The sequence below is a fragment of the Chrysemys picta genome, chromosome 6 (assembly GCF_011386835.1).
Source record: "Chrysemys picta bellii isolate R12L10 chromosome 6, ASM1138683v2, whole genome shotgun sequence".
In the NCBI taxonomy this organism is placed as follows: domain Eukaryota; kingdom Metazoa; phylum Chordata; order Testudines; family Emydidae; genus Chrysemys; species Chrysemys picta.
Window position 1 is genome coordinate 86,666,876 of NC_088796.1, and position 22,442 is coordinate 86,689,317.

Consider the following 22,442-nt stretch of genomic DNA (forward strand, 5'->3'; position numbering starts at 1 on the left):
GAAATGCTCCCTCAGGTAAGAATTCCCATTTATTGAATGCTTCTTTCTAATCCAAATTCTATCAAAATAATGAAACTGCCCTTACCGAGGCACTTGTTTTCCTTGTTCCAAAATGCATTGTTCTAACAAATCAATGAATTTCTGGGGAAAAGCTGAAAAATCTACAAGCAATCCTTGTTGGCTCTTTAAACTGCAAAGGAAACAAAAGGATGGCAAAGGTAAGAGTCAAGGGAAAACGATCTTTATTCTGAAACATTGTCAGTCTAGAAAACAAATTAGCTTTTCTAAATGAGATCTGGGTGGTAGTTCTATTTTATTCAAACAACATTTTTTTTTTGGTCATTGGCAATTTCCCTTAGTTGGGCAGTTTTTCTTCTGTACTCTCTTACTAGGAGGTTTCAGTTTCTTCCCTCCTATTAAAGTAGGATCTGGATAGTAAATGAGACAGCCATATCTTTGAGAACACACACACAAAGATAGTTACTACAAAACAGTTTAAGAGAAAAGCATCTTATTTCTTTTTTAATACTAATGCCCGCCCTTATGTAAAAAGCCACCAGACACTGACTTTACTAAAGACAGCAATACTATATGCACCATAACTTCAGACACTACATGAACAAAACTCAAAAGTTCACAAAATTAATTTTTAACAGCATAAAACAGAACTTTCAAAGAACCGAATTCATTCTGTTAGCAGCGTATCTAACATTGTAAAAAGTTATCCTTGTTAACAGAAGTTTTACATTATTAATACAATACTTTAAAGGATTATCATCTCATTTCCTATAATTATACTCCTCTACGACACAAAGAAATCTTTCAGAACAGAATCTGCTTCCGAACTCAAATGCTGACACGTACACCAACCAGTAAGTACATTATATTAAAATGACAATACAATGCAGCTGGTATGTAAACTACAAAGAGTTTATAGCAACAGTAAATTAAGTAAGAAACATAAAATATTGTACATATTTGATCTTAAAACAACGTTCACAATGATAGCAAGTTCCATTGTTTCCTGGATAAAAGCAGCAAATAGCAATTACCTCTGAAAATCTTCCTCTCCTATAGCAACAGAATACAAGAATAATGGATCTGCATCATCTGTAATACGCACAGTAAGTTCCTGTCAAAGTTAGGGTAGAATTATATTAACATTATTTCTTGAACATTATGGTGCCAAGCGGCATGCTGTTAAAGTATACAGGAGACACGACACAAAAAAATTTACATGTACAAAAAAGACAAATGTACTACAATTAAGATACAAAGTACAAGGTGACTAAAGTGGTGCTTTTATCACACCTTTGGTTCAGACTTTTTTTTAATTTGGTAAATAATAGCAGTTATTAGTGGTGACTCACTAGTCAAGTTTATCTAAAATGTGCATTTTAAATCATCAGAATAATATTTTGTATGACTCCTAAACACATCATGGTACATTTAAACACAAGATTATATGTTTATACAGATATTTACAAATACGTTTCATAGCACCTTATAGAATCTTAAGCAATGCAAAAAGCAAAAAAGCCTGTGTCACTGCATCAGGGCAGTTTACATTCTGTTTTAGCACACAAAAGATAGCAGATATACAAAAGATGATTTTTTGATACAGAGCATACCTTCTTATGGATAGGACTTGATGATGTACAAATTTCAACAGTTAGCCTTATATCAGCCCTCCTGCAATATAAATAGAGACTCTCACACTCAACAAAAGACATTTCATCAAAAGGTTTAGATTAACATTTGAACTCATGCTTTCTACAAACGTATTGTAACATGGTGTTAAAAAACAAACACACACACACACACACCCCAGTACTACAGTTCCATTCCTGCTAGGAATAAAATTATGTATGGCTAGACAAATTTATAAACATTTGAGTGAAGTTGCAAATGCCTAACCAGTCAATAGGTTTAGTAATCAATATTTAATGAAGACTGACATCTCTCAGTGCACAAAGTTAAGCACATGCAATGAGTCTTTTCAGACTTGTTGCCCTATTTTGTACCATAGTTACCAGCACAACTTAATCCTCTGTATTGTTTCTATCTACAAATACTCTTTCAGACCTAATACTTTTAGATTTCTGTGTACTGCAATATTAACTGTTTTTGGTTTTCATTTTGGGTGTTTAATACTGGCTAGAGTTGTAGTCATGAGTCCATGGACTGAAGAGATTCTTCAACCATTACAACTTTTTTCTTAAGTTCAGAAATAAATGGGACAAAGTTTCAACTTTTTATCAATACTTTCTTCTAATGATTTAGTAGCCTATAAAACTGCTTGGAATGAACTCTCAGGAGTTACTTTTTTTATTATTTTATTTTTATTAAATAAATCTTCCTTAGTACGGAGTATTCACACTCTCAGAGGAATGGGGAGCCTCTACAGCAGTGGTTCCCAAACTTTAACAACCTGTGAACCCCTTGTCAAGTCTCACGAACCCCCTCCTAAAAATGAATATTTCCAGGGATTTTCTCCTTTACCTGAGTATAAATGATAAAAGCAGTGAACTTGGAAATATAAAATTTGTTTTTATGGCATGCTTATTACACACTATTTATAATTATTATTTATCATTACACTATTTTTATTACATTATGAAAATGGCAAAACTCTTCCAAGATCTCATTTTCGTAGCTTGTATCACTTTGAAGAAGCCTGTTATAAGACAAGGCTCCTATGTTTCATCAAGGAGTATCAGATGTGAAACAGCATGAAGGTATTTAAGAAGCCAACTCAAAGAGTTCCTTCTACACAAGCATTCAGGTCTTGAGCAGTCCAGGCAAACAACGCACGTTACAACAAAGCTTAAACTTGTTCTTCATAATCATTTTAAAAACTATACTAGCTGCCTATTTAACTTTAAAAACAGCAAAAAATATCCATCTCCCTTTCCATTTCTTATAAGGAGTCTTGAAGTTTAAATCTCCTCAGTGTGATAGATGTGCTTGCTTTGATCTGCTTAGCTCTTGGAAGTCCAGGGGCTCCGGGCTCCTGGTCCCGTGCTGCCCGGGTCCCTAAGGTAGCTCTGTCCGCCATTAGGGAATTCCCCCCACCCCCGCCCCCGAGAACCCCCTGTAACATTTCGTGAACCCCAGTTTGGGAACCACTGCTCTACAGGAAAGGGTCTGGGCAATATCCAACCACCAGAAAAAGCAGTGACAGATCTCTAGTAGACAGGACCTTAAATTTCCCAGGCCTCTCCATACTGTGGTTACTTCACCTTGAGAGATATGGAGAACGCTAAACCAAGAATAAAAACTACAGCACTAACTAGATCCTCTATTTTCAATGCTGAGAGCCAAATTTTCAGAAGAGCTCAGCACCTACTCAGGGGTCAGCTCCCATTTAGGCACCTAAATATGTGCTAGAGTTTCAAAATAACTCAGCGTCAAACATGGTGATAACTTATGAAAATCTGGCCAGTTATTTTGATGCCTATGCTAAATTAAAGCATTAAAAGCTAAAGTAAAATATCTTCCCTGTCTCAGCTGTGTTGCATCACTCCCATAAAATAGTCTCAAGAATTCAGTGACATACTGGCAATTAGAAACCAGGAGTACAAGATTTGAAAGGCTCCAGACTGGCAACACCAATGGGGCCACTATGACTGATCATCTTAATCCAAGTCAGACAGCGCAACAGGAGCAAATACAGCGAATACAAAGGGACGCAGGCAAGATTGAACATTTTCTTAATTATTTTTAATAAAAAAGTTTTAAAGAAAAAATAATGGTACTGTTGTGACAGGAAATTGTTTATTCTCCAATTATATAAATTTAATTACATCCTACATGAAATTACACTATGGTAATTAACATCTTGTGGTCCCCTGCCTTGCTAAAACTGCACCATAATTCCTCAAAGCTGCATATACAGATGATTAAATTTCAGAACCAAGTCTCAGCTTTGGACTTAAGAAATCAGAATGTTCCAGTTATCCTGTGGAAGCAAAGCCTCAAGAATTCCTCCATTTCTTTAGACAAGGTGGTTCTACTGTTAGACAATATCATATTTCTCAGAAAGGTTTAAAAGCATGCTAAGTTGTATAAATATGTTGTATTTTACAGAATGTTTTGTATTCATGCTATCCTTTATTGTAGAAACTTATTAGCAAGTAAACTATATGTAATCTCTGTTTGCATATGCAGAATCTGTCAGAAGTATTGTCAAAAATAAACATTGTGCTAGAAGCAGCTTGTTATCTTCTAGGGATAATTGTTACAAAGGTCTGTGTGAACTTCAAAATATGTAGAAAATTAGATAAGAAAAGGGATGAAAGGTTTGTGGTAATACTGTAAAAATCACTCTTTGCTGTAAACAAGCAAGGTATAAATATGAGCAAAACTGAGTTAATAGTTTTGGAACAGTGAAGATGTAAACTGCATGCCTGTTCTCCAGATTGGGTAAAGTATTAACCCTTTCTGTATTGTGCTGATTTATCTATCTGATTGAGAGTCATCAGAATTGAACCCATCGGCACTGCTAAGGATCCTGTGGTATTTAGAATTGCTGAAGGATCAAATACATTAAACCACGGGCATGCAAGAGGAAATGGGAGATGATACATTTACAAGGTGGTGGTTTGCACATGTGATGGAGAAATTTCACCTTTGTCTCAGGGAATATGGCAGATTAATAATTCCCCTGAAATCTACATAAGTATAGACATACCCTTTAGGCCTTAAAACACTGCAATGGCGCAACTCCCATCTGTTTAGATAATCCACCTCCCCGAGAGGCAGTAGGTAGGTCGACGGAAGAATGCTGCCGTCGCCCTAGCACTGTCAACGCCAAGGGTTAGGTTGGTATAGTTATGTCTTCCAGGGCTGGAGATTTTTCACACCCTTGAGAATCATACCTATACCAATGTAAATTCCTAATGTTGACCTAGTCTCAGAGTCATGAGGAGCCCACAACACGTTTAGAACACTTGTAGCTCCTTGTGAGCACAAAAGGAGCCATGTACCTGTAAGAATAAGTGTATTAAACCAAGTTTACGACAGGAGAAGATGATAATGTGTGCACACATGCTGGAGGGAAGGTACAGTACTTGAGCAACAGAGTAAGAGCCCATCAGAACTTTTCAGAGGTTTCCAAAGTCCATCAGATCATCTGCACACTAGATAAAGACACAATACCTGAGGAGCAATTCGCATCTGACTTTCCAAACTCCTTTATCTCAGAAATTACTTCTGATTTTCCCCAAATTTAGCTAACAAAAAAAAGCATACACATATGCCAGGTAGAGATTTGAAACTGAAAGACTATTTCATGAGGGGACCCTGTTTCAGGCATAAATAGAAGGCTGTCCACAATCTTAAATGTGAATAATCTCTTCCAATTAGTCCCATATATGCCATGACATATACATTGGCGCTCCCCATACTGCCCTGTTCCATGAGTATTCTGTGTTAGGCTAAGCTGGAAGTACTCTTGTGATCAGTCATATGCTCCTCACTCAGCCCAAGTCCTTACAGCAGGGCTACAGTGATGATCAGTGTCATAGAAGTGCTGCTATCAGACAAGCAGGTTATAGGGCTACATTCATTCACTGTTCAGTTGGAATCCCTTTTGGCATTCGCAATTTTCAAGTCTTGCATACATTTAAGCCACTACTATAGTAAAATACAATGGAACGCTCTTACCCTTAAAGATGCCTCCCTTTTTCAGGGTTGAGAGATGTTGGAAGAGCAGTATGGGGAAGTTTGTACTGCTGCTGCCCAGTATTTGTTTTGTTAATCAAATAAAAGAAGTGAGTGTCCAAAACTGTCAATTTAGAACTAAATCCACTAAGATTAAAGAAAAAATGGTATCCCATGACAAAAACATCTGATGTGACAATTAGCACAGCTGACTTGGAGGAATGTGAATGTGCGCTTCTTTACTTATACAGTATTTAGAAATCAAAAGTTATAATTATTGTGTCCTATAGTGTTTGAGGGGTCATCCTTCAGAGGGTTAGTAGATCTCGAGTTAGCAGATGCTGGGTTTGTTAACCTACAGCTTCAGCACTGACACACATTTGTAACCCCAGGTTAAGAACGGTTGAACCCTGAATCTCAACCTGGGACTCCAGAGTCTACACTACATTACGTGGGCCTGAGTCCAACCACCCGTATCTCAAATTTCCTAGTGCCCTCCCAAAATGTGGCCACTCTAGTTCTTTGTTCGTGGTGCAGCATGGGAAAATGTTACTGTCCACAAACTAGAGTGTCCAGAGAACAGTCAGCCCATGGGATCATGGAATACTTTTGGTGCACTCCCAGAGCAAAAGTCCAGTGTGGCTGCATCTACACTGCAAAGCAATAGTGCTTGAACCGTGGGTCCTGGTTTGTCTCAGATTCAGACCATCCACCCTCATTGGGTGGATCTGAGCCCTGGGATAACATAATTTGTGTGTAGATGGAAGGGTGGTTATGCTTCATCCAGAGTATGAACCCTGGGCTTACAGCAGCCTAGACATACCCTCAGAGAGTACAGAATCAAGCTAGCCAAAGATTCACAAAAATGACAAGTCTTTACATGGTTCATTTAAAAATATGCTGTTTCACAAAAGGTGTTATCTTTTTGAAGCTATCTTCATGCTCATCTAAACATTTACCTGCAAGAGGAAGACAATCTTCATCAGACACACTTTGGGAAAGCAGGTAGATCAAAAACACAAAGTAGGTTAAAAAAAAAAATTAAGACTGCAGAATCATGCTTACATTTGATGTGAGAATACACATCAATGTTTCCTTCCAATAAAATGAGCCTGGCTGCTCTGCTTGGACACAACTCTAGAGATAGTCAAAAATGAGACGAAATTAAAAAAAAACATTTGCCAATTTACTACTCCTTTTTATCATGGAAATTTAATTTTGGGAGCAACTTCTCATCAAAACTGAACAAAAACACATCAACCACTCCTAATCAAGGCAGCATAATGAGGCATAGAGGAATCCTACTCCAAGTCATGATTGCTAAGACAGCTAATGGCCAGGGTCTCTTTTTATAGCTCACTCTATGAATTATTGCTAGGTGGGGGAGGAAAGATATCGATGGTTAGGAAAGATCTTTAAAACTAAAACTGTGTTTTGGAAAAGTGGTGTGTGTTTAAAAGAAAGAAAGAAAGAAAAGCATAATGCTCATAAGACACCAGAAAACAACCCAGAAACTAAACTTCTCTCTTTAAACACAAAACACACAGAGCACAGGAAGAAACAAAGAAACAGTATGGACGTGTTTGAACTATCCCACTGATGTGGCTCAACCATGTGCCTTCCATGCTTGGCTTCTATTCCAAGGTTACCAACAAAGCCACCAATGGCATTTATGGTTGTGGATTTCATGTGGACAACTCATCACTCAACTCACTTCTTACAGACCTAATAGCTATCTGAGCAGGGTTCAAACTGACAGCCTAGAATGCCTGCATATCCTATTTCTAATATTTTAAGATATCCAATTAGTGCCCTAAACGATTCCTTTCTACATTATACTCTCCCTCCCTAGAGTGATTTTGCTTATCAATCTGACAGTAGTGCTGTAATTTTAGTCATATCCAAGAAAATCTGTTTGGTTTTTTTAAAGCCAACACTAACACTGTGTATGATATTTTCTTATAGCTTTCAGTCTGCTTGGATTGTAACATCCAAGGATATGTCTACACTGCAATAAAACACTCACGGCTGGCTCATGTCAGCTGACTCAGGCTTGCAGGGCTCCAGCTATGGGGCTATGAAATTGCAGTGTAGATGTTCAGGCTCTGGTACCCCAAGGGAGCCCAAAACATATACACTGCAATTTTATAGCCCCACAGCCTGAGGCCCGTGACCTTCTGTCAACTACATGGGCCAGCCATGGTTTTATTGCAGTGTAGACATACCCAAGTGTACCACCTTCCCTAGTAGCTCTTGCTGACCTGTTAATTCTCCTCATGGGACTCTCTCTCTCTCTCTCTCTCTCTCTCATGTATAGAGTTCTAAACATTTACCATACACCTTCTGAGGCCAGGATGATAGCAAAGATGATGCTTCAGTGAGGTCCTGAAATTCCCACCAGAGCGCTCTTCCTGAATTCATGGGAGGGGAGCAGAGACTGTGCTAAATTTGCCATTCAAGTGCTTCCAACAAATAATCCTGATTTGAGTCATGCACTGCAGTCCTGAAACATTCCTACAAGATGCATCATGACCCAGCTACAGCAACAATCTGGTCGCAGCATTACCTTGCCACATCATTCTGTGATATTTATCAAAGAAATCCTGAAGTTTGTAAGACAATACTATGACACTACTGCAGTTGGCAAATACAAAACAAAGTAATATAGCCAGGAAAACAACTAACAGAGGAGACAAGAGGAATGTCATGCCTAGAGTACGATTTTTACATGTCTCACTTTCTCCTTCCAACTCTTCTAGGTTGCTCTTTAGCAGTGTGCAAGTCATACTGATTTATGTAGTGGGTTAGTAATCTGCGCAAATGGAGACCAGGAAGAAGTTAAGATAATTGACATTTGTGACTGAATATGTGATTTCACTCCAGGTCCATCTCAGCACGTAGGAATATTTACTCAGTTCTCCCAAGCTAGGTCCGCATTCAGATGAGATACTTACATGGAATAATTAAATCTTGCGAGACCCAGAGTTGGGCACTCAGAAGATGAGGGGGAGGAGTGGGGATGCGGCGTGCTCAGGGGAGGAAGCGGAGAAGAGGCAGGGCAGGGGCGGGGACTTGGGGGAAGGGGCTGGAATGGGGGAAGGGCTGGGGTGGGGACTTTGGGGAAGGGGTGGAATGGGGATGGAGCATGGGCAGTGCAGGGGCAGGCCGGGGGGGGGAGGGGGGGGGGGTCGAGCACCCACTTGGCAGAAGGGAAATCGGCACTCCTCCATCTGATTTAAACACTGAACCAGCACCCAACAGGGTCCTAGGGGGCATTGGGTGCTGCAGACGCCATCCTTTAGCTGAAACTTAATAGACACAACTCGGCCATATGTGGAAAATAAGGTTCCCATGACACCTTTGGGGGCATCTTGCAAAGAAGACTTCAGGAGCTCAGTTTGTGATGCGAAAAGCTCCATTGCTATCTAGTTTGCAGCAAGGGGCAAATTGATGGGAAAATATCTGAAACAGAACAACATATACTGGGCTTAAGACGGTAGCAATTGTCCCAGTGCAGAAGAAATTGAGGAGCAAAGCGTAAATGATAGATGTCCTATTATTAAGTAATTAGCAGATTTACCTAAAGATAAGGAATGGAAATGTCAGGAAAGTGATGGAGAATCATCCAGTTTTCCTAGCAGCGTAAAAGAGAGTGATGATGAAGAATGTGGCTCACGTGAAAAGGAGGGCAATGACAAAGAAAAGTCTGGTTTACATGAAAAAGAGAAGCAATAGAGAAGAATCAGCCTTGCATGATCACAGAAACAGCAGTGAGAAAAATTGCACGCCACAAATCGATACATCAGATCCTGCTTTATGGCCATAGATAAAACTCTGCTGATATTGAGTGTACAATTTTGAACTAACTTCAAAATGTCTGATCTCAATTGTGGTTTGGCATGATATGCTGTTCCAAGTAAATGTTGTAAGCAAGGCATTACAAACTCAGTCGATGGACATCGCGACTGCTACCACTTTTGATGAGAAGCTGCCTTGATTTCGTTATGGCCTCCAGAGACAACAGTTTTGAAGATCCAGCACCTGCTGCCAAAGAAATGGCAGAAAACTTAGGAGTTGAGCCTGTCTTCAAGGAAACTCATTCATTGGAAGAAGAGAGAGTTTGATTGCAAGGGCAGAGATGAGGTGATGGGAAGCGTGGAAGAAAAATTAAAGATGGAGTTTTTTGCTTGCTCATTGACCCTGCTCGATTGTCCATCTAAGAAAGGTTCGAACAAATGAAGCACCACAAAAAGACCTGGGGGCGGGGGGGAAGGAGAGGGGGGATTGTATGACCTAAGTAAGCACTCTCCACTCCAAGTTCTCCAATTAATTCATGACGCAGAGCTGAAGGATGCTTTTCCTAATGTGTGGATAGCTTTGAGGATTCTGTTCATGCTGCCGGTCAGTCAAGTAGTGAGAGAAGCTTTTCAAAGCTGAAGCTCATTAAAACATATCTTCGATCGACAATGCCCGATGAGAGATTGACATAGCTTACTATTTTATCTCTTGGAAATGCCATTGACCAGTCTTTGGCTCTCTCTGACGCTGTGCTTCAGTTCAGAAGGGCAAAGGCGAAAAAAGCGACCTTTGAACTGAAGGACTATGGTTAACATTCGAAGGCGGTCACTTACTGTAACACTATTTACTACTGGTCCACCCAATGTTGATACACAGTTCAATTTCTTGATATTAGTACATTTCAGTTATTCTTAAAATTAAAAAGTTTCTATAAGCCTAGAGGAAACTACTTTTTTATTTGCTTATATATGGCATGAATAAACACAGATTTACAGATTCTAGTGTGCGAATTTATTTTCTTATATGACAGAGATAAATCATGCATCAAAGTCATGAAATGGGCTACAAATACAATAAAAATAAGGTATTCAGACATTTACTAATGGAGGGGAGGGTGCCGAAGATGCTCCTCACCTGGTGTGCTATTTGATCTAGGGTCCAGCCCTGTCTGCAAGTAATGTGCAAAGTAATGATCACATCAACTGCTTCAAGGTCTATCCCAGCATAACAGTGAGTTCTTAACACCAGATAACTAAACAGCTCACTACACATTAAATTTAAAGTTTTATCGTTTAATTTGTAGGAAAGAATTAAGGTAGTAGAACTACTGGATATAAAAAAAATGATACTAATATGACTTTTAGATTTTTGTAAGTAGTTTTGATATTTAGGAAGGCAGGAGGTTGTAGAAATAATGGGAAGGGAGAAGAAAGATAGACAACATAGCAGGGGTAGGCAACCTGTGGCATGTGAGCTGATTTTCAGTGGCACTCACACTGCCCGGATCCTGGCCACCGGTCCAGGGGCTCTGCATTTTAATTTAATTTTAAATGAAGTTTCTTAAACATTTTAAAATCCTTATTTACTTTACATACAACAATAGTTTAGTTATATATTATAGACTTAAAGAAAGAGACTTTCTAAAAACGTTAAAATGTATTACTAGCACACGAAACCTTAAATTAGAGTGAATAAATTAAGACTCGGCACACCACTTCTGAAAGGTTGCCGACCCCTGCAATATAGCATACATACTGCTCCTCAAACTACGATTATTCAAGATTTTCCTTTAGAATGTTACAAAGCATGTTTATGACTTACCTTGCACTTCTGTGAGACCATTTTATGTCACTGCCTAACAATTTGCAACATTGATAATTCTCACAATATTTTCATGAGTCTCATAATATTTGGTGTTTCTTAAAGCCCCCACTCCTGGAATCATGCGGTTAGATGAAAATCTCAACTTGTTTAAAAAAAATAAAAGTTTCTAGCCCTCCTGGTTGTGGGGAAAACTTGAAAATGGGACTCCCCCACAGGCTCAAAAACACAAAAAGCAGATAAAAAGAATGCAACATTTACCATTTAAGAACAAAATCATGTTTAACCCAAACTCATGAGTCCTGAATGTTTATAGTTGACAGCTCTGAACTATTGAATGTGTTTGTGACAAGGCTTTACGGCATCAATATCTTGTGCGAATATATTTATAAAGTAACGGGGTTATTATAAGAGGAAGGCAGGAGTGTCTTTTAATGCTACAAGTAAAGTGTTCTGAGTTTGTCAGTTTGGGTGAGGCTGCGGCTGCTACCACGCAGCTGGGGCTAGTGATCTCAATTAACAATACTGCCTAGCCCAACATTTCTGAAAACAAAATGCAAGAAGCTTGGGGGTACTTCCTCCAGACCCCTCCTTTCGCAGCGCGGAAACAGCCTTCGCACCTGGCTTCACTTTGCAGGCTCTGCTTACCCCCGCGAGCCCAGCCCGGCTCTCTCCCGGAGCGGACCCTCCCCCAGCTCCCGGCGGCACTCACCTCTTCTCGCAGCCCGCGCTGCTGATTACCGCGGACACCCCCTTACAGAAGAGCTGCTCTGCCATGCTGCCGGGAGCCCGCGCATCCCCGCGCCCCTACATAGCCCTAGCGCTGCCGTCGCCGCCTGCGCTGGGCGCATTAGCTCCCTGCCTGCACCTGCGGCCGCGCGGGGATTCCCCTGCTGTGCTCGCTTCCCCCTCCCACCCGTCGGGCGGCTCCCCGGGGCTTTGGCGCCGGCTTCCCGCCGCTGGGGAGACAGCGCCGGGCGGAGCCGCAGAAGGGGGACGCGCCCTCGTTGCTCTACCCCTGGGCAGTGGGGTTGCCTAAGGCCGCAGGAGCCCTTGCGGTGCCCGGTGTGTTGTTAATCCCTGGATCTGCTTTGGCAGCAAGCGGAGCTCGGGAAGAAACACGCAGCCAAAGAGCAGCTCCAGCATTGCCAGCGGGGACTTTTGGTTCCCGCGCCTGCAGGATAACCTAGGGCGAGAAAGTCCAGCGTGTCTCTGCAGGCGGGAGGGTTAGGAACGATTGAAAATGAAAAGCGAGGTTCTCACGTCATTAGGGAGATGCCACTTCCTAGCAATGCCCATATTAACGTTCGCTTAATAGCAACATTATGCCCGGAACTGATCCCATCCCATTGACTTGAGTGTGAATGGGATTCGGATGTTAGCAACAGGCATGCTACTTCCTGCTTAGGAACAACTTTTTTGAAAGAAAGGCTCTGGCTGCAGGCAGGTTGGCAGGGAGGGAAGTGTTAGGAATGCCGACGCCACATGTCAGGGAAGGGCACGGTCTGTAGACCACAGGGAGAGGTACCATCCCTCTCCATAGGCCTCCAGCACTCACGGTCCCTGGGGAAAGCCCCGAATCAGGGCTGCAGCCCCTCAGCCCACTGTTGCCCTGACCACATCCACCCTTCCCAGCCCGCAGCCCCGGGACTCTGGCAGAGTCTCCCCCATTGTGTGGTAATGTGGGTGCCCCAGTCACATACCATTTGTGGGGAGCATGGGTCACAGGCAGGTTTGTAGTCTGCATCCACTGAAGGCACATCCCAGCACTTTCTTCCTTGATTGAAGCCCTACAAGCCTGCCTTTCACTTGTTTTAGGCGTTGTTGTAGCCGTGTTGGTCCAGGGATATGGAAAGCATGTCTCTCTTTCACCAACAGAAACAGGTCACTACTACCTCATCCACCTTGTCTTTCACTTATGGACAACTCTTGGATAAGAATCAGAGGGGATAAGAGTTTTTCTGGGAGCCAAAAGATTGCTAATAATCAGAATCCTTCAAGGAAAAATGCCAAGTAGTATGAGTAAGGCCCTGTGGACAGCTGTTGCAGCTGCAGAAGTCATGGAGGGCTCGGAAAGTCACAGAATCCGTGACTTCTGTGAAAGACTCGCAGAATTAATTATGAGCTAGCAACAGTGAATGCTGCCCACAACTACACTGGGATAAATCTAGAGTAACTCTAAGATAAAAGCAGAATCCTGTCTAATTTTGGCCCCAATTGCAACACAAGTATAGAGAATGACTGACTGCATTTCCAGACCCTTATGCATCTCAGAACATGAGCGCTACACCAAATACATAAAGAACAAGTGTAGTCACTTTGCTTGCACCAAAAAATCCAGACCGTTTTGTAAACTGGAATAGTGGCAGCACAAAAATATATATTTGGCATGTAGGTCAGCTCTACACAGTTCCCGAAGAATGTAAAAAATATACCCTTGCAGGCCAGCTTTTGGACATGCGGGGCCCGATTCCAGGTCTTCGGAGGCACTTCGGTGGCGGGGGGTCCACTCCACATCTTCCGCGGCACTGAAAGACACCCCCCCCCCCCACCGCCGAAATGCCACCGAAGACCCTGGAGCGAACCCCCGCTTCCACTGCCGAAATGCCGCCGGAGCAGACCGCCGCCGGGTGAGCCTAAGGCACAGGGGGCTCTTAGGCACGGGCGCGGGGCCCTCTTACCTGCGGGGCCCGATTCGGGGGAATCGGAGGATTTGGCCTAAAGTCGGCCCTGTACCCTTGATACTACAATCAACCATGGGAGTCTCAGCTGCCAAGAATTGGGACAGTTTAACTTTATTATTGCTACTTGGAAAAGCTGTAAACAGTAGCAGAGGCAGGCATAGGAGTTAGTCACTAGCTTGGAGGAAGACCTAAAAAATAGACCGTCCAGGGGAGTAGAATAGCAATACATCTCTCACCTCTCACAGCAGTCAGGAAGCACTGGATGAGTCAAAAAAAGACAGAAAACTCCTAGCAGCTAGAAAGGGTGGAACTTCACCTTTATAAAACACTTGCTATCCACTGCTGATGTGATAGATACAGGACCCAAGAGGGGACCAAAATCCCAGTACTTTTCCCATTACCAATAGCTGATAGCTGGGGAATAGTGCACCTGACTTGTGTGTTACCAATGGATCTGGCCAAATCTAATAGGTTTAGTCTCTCAATCCAGATGGTGTTTGGTAAATTTTTTAAGTCTTCATAAAATGAATAAATATATAAAACCTCTAAGGTCCTGTTACCTAGCATTTGTTATAAGATCAGCAAGGTGATCCCAGTTTTATTAGTACATCCCATACATGATTTTATTTACTGTACTTTATAACAACATGTAAGAGGATAATTGTATTATCTGAGTCTTTAAACCTGAAAATAAATTTATTTAAAATATTCTTTTTAGCAAAAGCCATAAGGGTATAAGCAACAAAAAATATGTATTTGCTGAAATCAGTAAATAAAGGAGAGAAACTAAAATAATATTGATATATTATATGATTTTTCATGCCATAAAGTATTAATTAAATACAATCCGCCTTTTCTCCCTTTCTAATGTCATGCAGTAACTTCTATATCCCTTATATCATTTTAGTGGCATGATCTATGGTACCCATGTGTGATGCAAATGAGTATTCATAGGACTATTAATATGGTTAATGTTGAGCATGTCGGTAAGTGTTTACAGGATCAGGGTCTTAGAGTTTAATAAGTTGTATTATTTTCACACCATATTATTGATCTGAGGTATTTTACATAATATTTGGGGGCCAATGAATCTTACGTTATCTTTACCAGTATAACAAATGTAGAAAAATAATTTAATATTGTAAAATCATATTTTCAAAATTGTTCTTATAAATGCAATAAAAAAATTATTTTAGTTACCTCTTTGAGGGTACGTCTGTACTACCCACCAGATCGGCAGGTAGAGTTCGATGTAACTGGGATCGATTTATCACGTCTCATCTGGACACGATAAATCGATCCACGAATCGACGCCCGTACTCCACCTCGGCAGGAGGAGTAAGTGGCATCGACCGGGGAGCTGCGGCAGTCAACTCGCCACCGTGAGGACAGCCAGGTAAGTCGAACTAAGGTACTTCAACTTCAGCTACGCAAATAGCATAGCTGAAGTTGCGTATCTTAGTTTGAACCACCCCGCTGGTGTAACCCAGGCCTAAGTAATATTTCTGATACTCTTCTTTGCTCACCATATAGTATTGGTGAACTTTAACCAGAAACTGGTCTTTATCTCACCGGCTGTAGCAGAACTATCACTCTTCTGTAATATGTCATCCTCATGATGTTACTACTCTTTATTACATGTTTCTCCCACATTCACACTTACACAGTTTAGGATGACTTTAATTAAATGGCTTCAAGTTTCAATTAGTATTTTTAGATTAAAAGTTGATTTAATAAATGAAAATTATTCATATGCAAAACTAAATCATTCTACAGTATGTACACTTACAGAATTATGTATAACAGATTACAAAACAAGCAAAACAAATATCATAACCAGCATACTTATAGAACTAAGGCATTTGCATTACATAAAAAAAATTCATTGTTATACCAACAAAAATACTGTAATTCAGAACTATCAATATTAGTCAAAGTGCTTGGTTTTTAAATATTTTCATGATGTTTTATTCATTCAAACTTCGTCGCAGAGATTATTTTTCTTTAAAGTCCTATTAAGCTATTGCCAAACTATTATTTAAAAATTGCTTACCACAAAAATTCCAGTCACCTGTGTACTAATATTTGTGATCATTTCAATGCTTGTAATATAATTGAAAAAAGCAACAGTATTTTAAACGACTCCATACTGAGTGTCTACTTGCTGGAATTTATTTAAACTGAAAAACCAGAGAAGGACCTTTGTGAACAGCAGAAAGTAAAAACATCACCCGTAAACAATGTATTTAAACCTACCATTAAGAACTATTGCAAACAATTGAATTAGTCATTTGGTCTTTAAAATATAATAGATCACATGCATTTTCTAAAGCATTAACACTTCCACTGTTTGCACAGGAACAAATCTTTTTTCAGCTGAACCGCAACATAATATAAACCAGATACTGTTTAAGACCCCTATCCTGCAAACTCATATCTGCTTAACTTTACTACTGTAACCCCATTGATTGCAATAGTACTATTCACAGTCATGAAGTACAGCACATGTATAAGTGTTTGCACGATGAGGGCCTTAGCCGTGTATAATTTAGTGCTTGTTGCTGTTGACTTGAAAATAAATATGTTAATTTCAAAAGTTAAATTTCATCTGATGAAAACTATTTAGTCCTTGCAATTTTGTCTGTAGTTGTTGAAAGCAAGTATGGTAACAAATAAGAAATTCTGTGATCATTATTTAAGAGCTGCTTATGACTCTCCATGATATCAATGTTCTCCATTCACATAGACAAAAATAGAGTTTTTCTGGTATCCCTCAGTGTCTTAGAGATTTCTGATCTTCAGAGCTGGAGACTAAGTGATACCTTTGTCGTATAGCAAGGCATAGTTTCTGTAAAAGGAGAAAAAATATACTATTTAAAATTTCAGCTTCTACTGGTCTGCGTTACGCAGAATATCAATCTAGATTATCATAACTGGCCTTAAAATTGAAACTGTGCATCTGCAAAGGTTAATATATTTTGTGCCTGTCTGACTTCATAGGATTAGCACTTATGGGTAGAAACAATTTTTAAATATATATTTATTGATTTGCAGTTCACTTTTACCAAAAAAACCAACAAAACACCATAGTGTTTTTATTAATAATAATACTAATTTATTTAAATGTGCACCAAAATAAATGAGTATATATCCAATGCCCCGGGCTCCCAGGACAATTTTTAAAGACTACATTCATTAAAAAAAAATCTGTCAATTATCCCAGATCAAACCAAATAACACAGGAACACCACAAATGAATGGACTTCCTCACATATGACATCCCCACCAGTCATGCAAATAGAACACCATCACGACACACTTGCTTTGTACACATCTTCAAGACCTTTAAGGTCAAATTCTGATCTGACATTTTTTGTTTATTTTCCCTCCAGGTGGTACTACTAAGGGAGCAGAGGGGGTGACCCAGCTCTAGAGTATAATTCCAAGTTCAGTGTGGGCCTGTTCTCTAATCAGGGCCTCTTGGCATAATAATAACCATAATTAGGGCCCTACCAAATTCATGACCATGAAAAATGCATCACAGACCATGAAATCTGGTCTTTTTTGTGCTTTTAACCTATACTATACAGATTTCACAGGGGAGACCAGCGTTTCTCAAATTGGGGTTCCTGACCCAAAAGGGAGTTGCAGGGGGGAATCACAAGGTTATTTTAGGGGGGGTTATGGTATTCCCACCCTTACTTCTGCGCTGCTTTCAGATCTGGGCGGCTGGAGAACAGCAGCTGTTAGCCAGGCACCAGCTCTGAAGGCAGTGCAATACCATACCATGCCACCCTTACTTCTGCGCTGCTATCTTCAGAGCTGGGCGGCCGGAGAGTGGTGGGCGCTGATTGAGGGCACATCTTTACAGGGTGGCAATATCATACCATCCCATCCTTACTTCTGCGCTGCTGCTGGCAGTGGCTCTACCTTCAGAGCTGAGCTCCCAGCCAGCAGCCACCCCTTTCCAGATGCCCAGCTCTGAAGGCAGCGCTGCTGCCAGCAGCAGCACAGAAGTAAATGTAGCAGTACCGCAACCCCTGCCCTACAATAACCTTGCGACCCCCACACAACTCCTTTATGAGTCAGGACCCCTACAATTACAACACTGTGAAATTTCAAATTTAAGTAGCTGAAATCATGAAATTTACGATTTTTAAAATCCTATCACCAAAATGGACCATGTATTTGGTAGGGCCCTAACCATAACGAATTTTGACCCCTCCACAAAGTTTGTATATGTTTGTTCAGATCCAGGGCTCAGATTCTGGCATCTCTCATCAAAACATATCTGAAAGCTCATCTTATTTTGAAAAAAAGTCAAAGAACTTTCACCCTCCTCCAATAGCATATAGAACTTTTACAGCTTTTAAAATTGCTTGTTTCATGTGCTCTTACATACGATTGTGCTCTTACACTTGTCTTCACTTTTTATAAAGATTCAGGATATTGTTGATCTCTCTGTATAACCCAAGCATATTATTTTGATGTGGCCAGGAAATCTTTATGAAATCTACATTTATATCAGAAATAATGGGAGATGTACTAAAAATTTAGTGCATATACCTCTTTCTTTTATGTCTGCAATGTAGGCTTTCATAAATGCTTTCTCAAATTGCTCTCGATCACGTTCACTTTCTACGATGTCTTCAGTATCGTGATACAAGAATGTTTCAAGAGGATTATCCTTAAGGCTTATAAATCTGTAGAAAAAGAAATATTAACATGAAAGGATAACTTCTTAACATGAACAGCCAAATGTAGTTTGCTATATGTCAAATATTGATTATATTAAAAATAAATCCCTCTTCTGAAATTACAAACAGTTTGAATTGATTAGCTCTATGAATTACATTTACTAACTTGTCTTGTTTGGGTGTATCTCACACATAGTCCATGCATGTGACCAACAGGCCTGTCAGTTTTATAAGCCAGTCAACATTACTTAAAAGTGGCAACTCGCAGGCAGAGGGGGAGTTGTGAAGAATCACTATGCTTAAGTAATTGAACAAAAGTGTTTTATGGTCTTTCTATTATGGAGCAAGTAAATCACAGAATCACAGATATTTTAGGTAGCACTGTCTTTACACTCTGGTCTCCCTAATACAATTCAGTACATCCATACTGCAATATTTTTTTCTGTAGGAACAGAGTTTTAGCATTTGGGGGCATCTGTACATATCACACTTCACAACATCTAACCAGCTGTACCATAATTCTACAGCAACTCCTGATCAGAACAAAAAACTTCAACATAGACCCCATCGTATCCAGGTTTCACAGCATTCCAGGATTTAGTCAGAATTCCTTAGTTGATGATGCACACCCTTGGGAGTTACAGTTACTTCCCAACATCCATTAAAACAGAGAAGTTCAGTCTGCATCCCCTTTTTGTCATGTTTGTAAATATACTAAACCAATACTTTGAAAATGAAAATCACATGGTTGCACAAACTGCTCAGTAATTCCATGCACAAAGTATGTGTACATCATTCTGAAAATTATGGGAACATCTCTTTAAAGCAACAAAAAGAAATTAATCAGTGAAATTTCAACTATCAAAAAGAAAAAATATCACTCCAATTAATCATATGGCATAGTAACACTACCAGGAACTGCTCTGTCATATTCAAATGATTTCAGGTCCTAAATCCTGAGTGTCAAATCAAGACATGGGATTATCATAGTTACAAATGGGAAAGATTTATGAGTCCATCAATCTGCATCTATAGGATATAGTCTCTAAACCAAGAATATACACATTATTAAACTGACACAAACACTGAATGTTGAGAGGCAATAAAGTCTCAGTAAAAGTACAAAAGCACTCCTTGGTAGCAGGTGAAATATCAGGAACCCTGAGGTATACTTGTATAATTCACCACTGGACTTCAGTGATTTCATTGCCCTTAAAGAGTGGTTCTCATGTAAATGAGGTCAGAATTTTGCCCCAGGTTTGGTGGAAGTTGCTCAGGTAACAACATACCCAGCCCAGCAAGCATGAATGCAGAATCCAATAAAAGGAAAGGAAAAGAGAATTGTAAAACTGTTTTTGAGGACCATTACTGCACTGGGTCACTTACCTTTCTACTTTTGAGCATATTCATTTCTCCCTAACTATAACTTACTTTAAACCTGTGGGTGATTCACAAACGTCTGTGGGTATCTCGACCAGATCATCACCACTAACCACCAGCAAGCTGAGTTTTGGCATATTGAGCAAAGCTCGTGGAAGATAAGTCAACTTGTTTTTCTGCAGGAGAAATGTCTGCAGTTCATCGAGCCTAAGGAAGCGTAGCAGAGAAATGTGGCTTAAAAATACAATATATTTTAAAGATCTTTTATTATATATGTGTATCTATTCAAACACCAACTGTTAATTTCTTCCTCTGGGAAAGAATTATGAAAATATTCACATGAACCATATGCTTTTCCTTATGCTGTTTTGTATTTTCACAGAACACTCCAATGACTTCAATGGGAAGTTTCATACATGGTTTGACAAAATAGATGCTAATAATACACCCGTGAGAAGAACTAAAAGTTGTGAAATCAGAAACTAGAGCAGCAGTGTGCACTTTCGTGGTGCAGTGAAGGTGTGTGCACATGGTGCCATGCCACACAACATGATGCAAAGTTCTCATGTACCTCGTTCTGTCAGAAAGTCATCAAAATATAGGTGGAAACAAAAATATATATGGGGACTACTTGTAAGAATCATGTGACCAGGATTTGGTCTTTATTTTGTTCCCCAAAATATAGGTGGGAACAAAATATATATGGGAACTTACAAGTACGACTGAAATCAATATAAAGGACCTAATATTGTGGTTTAGGAAGTAGGCTCCTTTCATTTGTTTTGTGTCCCCTTATCCTTTCTTCACACAATAGTAATTTGGGGCTGAACATGTGGTCTTGAGAGTGAATGTGGGGGCCAGAACTATAAAACCTGAGGTACTATTGTTTTTCTCATTAACCCTGTATAGGTGCTGGTTCTACTTCTAGAATAGTGATGCAGCTGTATTGCATGAGAGACATTTCCTTTGAGTTCTAGAAGGTGCGGCAAGTGATGCTTCAGCACATTAGGCAGTGTTGCCAACTCTCATGATTTCTATTGTGAACCTCATGATATTTGGTGTTTCTCTTATATAAAGAGTAAAAGTTTCTAGTCCTCATCCTTGCAGAGAAAAGATTGAAGCAAGAGCACTCTAAAATCTCAGAAACCAGAAGGTTAATAAAAAGAACCAAAAATGTACATATTTAAATATTCATTATTTTTAATCCAATCTTTTGATTTGGAGGGGCCTAGCTGAGAGTTTTAATATTTGGAGTTAGCAATGCTAGGTTATCAGCTGGATGAAACTTTGTAATGAGTTGGGTTAAAACTCATTGATGTTGATAGGCGTGAACTCACCCTTCAGTTATCATAACTGTAAACATATGTCCCATCTGAGACCAAAGGTGTATATGAACTCACGCAGGAGCTTATGGGCTGAGTATTGCTTTGGGTAGGGAGGGGTGTATGACAAACATATACTGAGGTCACAGGCAAGAACAGAGAGAAAGAAGCAAAGGAAACGAAGCAAGAAAGCCAAGTAGTAGCACATGAGCCCAGTGTGACCCTGGAAAAAGCAAGAGAGAGAGTGAAACCAGATATTATAGGGATAACAGAAACATAGTGGAATAGTAGTCATGGCTAGATTATAGATATTGAAGGGTATTTGCTGTTCAGGAAAGAAAAAAGGGTAAAAATAGTATAGTAGCATTGTATATTAATGATGAGGTATACTGTAAAGAAATTAGAAGTGATTGAATGGATAAAATGGAATCTATTTGGTTGAAAATCACTTTGGGGAAGAAAGCTAACTAATACTCCACTGGGATAGTGGATGGGTTATGCTACAGCCCCCTAGGATCTGATCTGGCTATGGATAGAGACCTCTTTAATATTTTTAATGAAATAAATACTACTTGGAATTGTGTGATTATGGGAGACTTTAATTTCTTCGATATCCATTGGAGGACAAGTGCTACTAATAATGGTAGGGCCCAGATATTCCTGGATGTGATAGCTGACAGATTTCTTCCATCAAAGTCACCAAACCAATTTATATTTTATATAAATATAAATACCATTTTATATTTAGTATTAGTAAGTACCAAGGACCTCACAGAAGAATTGATTGTAGAGGACAATTTTGATTCAAGTGATCATGAGCTAATTCAGTTTAAACTAAATGGAAGGATAAAAATAGGTATGTAACTAGGATCCTTGATTTCAAAAGGGCAAACTTAAAAAACTTATGGGAGGTATATAGGGAAGTGGACTGAACTGAAGAACAAAAGGATCTGAATGAGGAAGAGGCTTGTAATTCCTTTAAGTCAAAGTTGCATAAGCTATCTGGAGCCAGCATCCCAAGCAAGGGGGGAGGGAAATTGTAGGGAAGGGTTGCAGACCGAACTAGATGAACAGGT

General features: G+C 39.9%; 2 protein-coding genes across 12 annotated transcripts in view; both read right to left on the reverse strand.

The window, feature by feature from the left end:
• Positions 1–14,063, reverse strand: part of LOC101948279 (spindle assembly abnormal protein 6 homolog) — a 46,371-nt gene extending 32,308 nt beyond the window's left edge. For 5 of the 7 annotated variants that reach the window (XM_008172076.4, XM_065599361.1, XM_065599360.1 and 2 more), the window contains exons 1-4: positions 11,996–14,063; positions 1,632–1,692; positions 1,053–1,132; positions 86–190 (exon numbers count right to left, since the gene is read on the reverse strand). In XM_008172076.4, coding sequence (XP_008170298.2) covers positions 86–190; positions 1,053–1,132; positions 1,632–1,692; positions 11,996–12,060 — 311 coding nt within the window. In that variant the 5' untranslated portion in view covers positions 12,061–14,063. Of the gene's footprint in view, positions 1–85; positions 191–1,052; positions 1,133–1,631; positions 1,693–6,729; positions 6,810–11,995 lie in introns of those variants that run through there. The other 2 variants (XM_065599359.1, XM_065599363.1) reach the window with 2 other exon arrangements.
• Positions 14,064–15,677: 1,614 nt separating this feature from the next.
• Positions 15,678–22,442, reverse strand: part of LRRC2 (leucine rich repeat containing 2) — a 231,570-nt gene continuing 224,805 nt past the window's right edge. For all 5 annotated transcript variants that reach the window (XM_065599364.1, XM_065599365.1, XM_024108745.3 and 2 more), the window contains 3 exons: positions 20,096–20,251; positions 18,534–18,670; positions 15,678–16,815 (listed from right to left, as the gene is read on the reverse strand). In XM_065599364.1, coding sequence (XP_065455436.1) covers positions 16,766–16,815; positions 18,534–18,670; positions 20,096–20,251 — 343 coding nt within the window. In that variant the 3' untranslated portion in view covers positions 15,678–16,765. The remainder of the gene's footprint in view (positions 16,816–18,533; positions 18,671–20,095; positions 20,252–22,442) is intronic.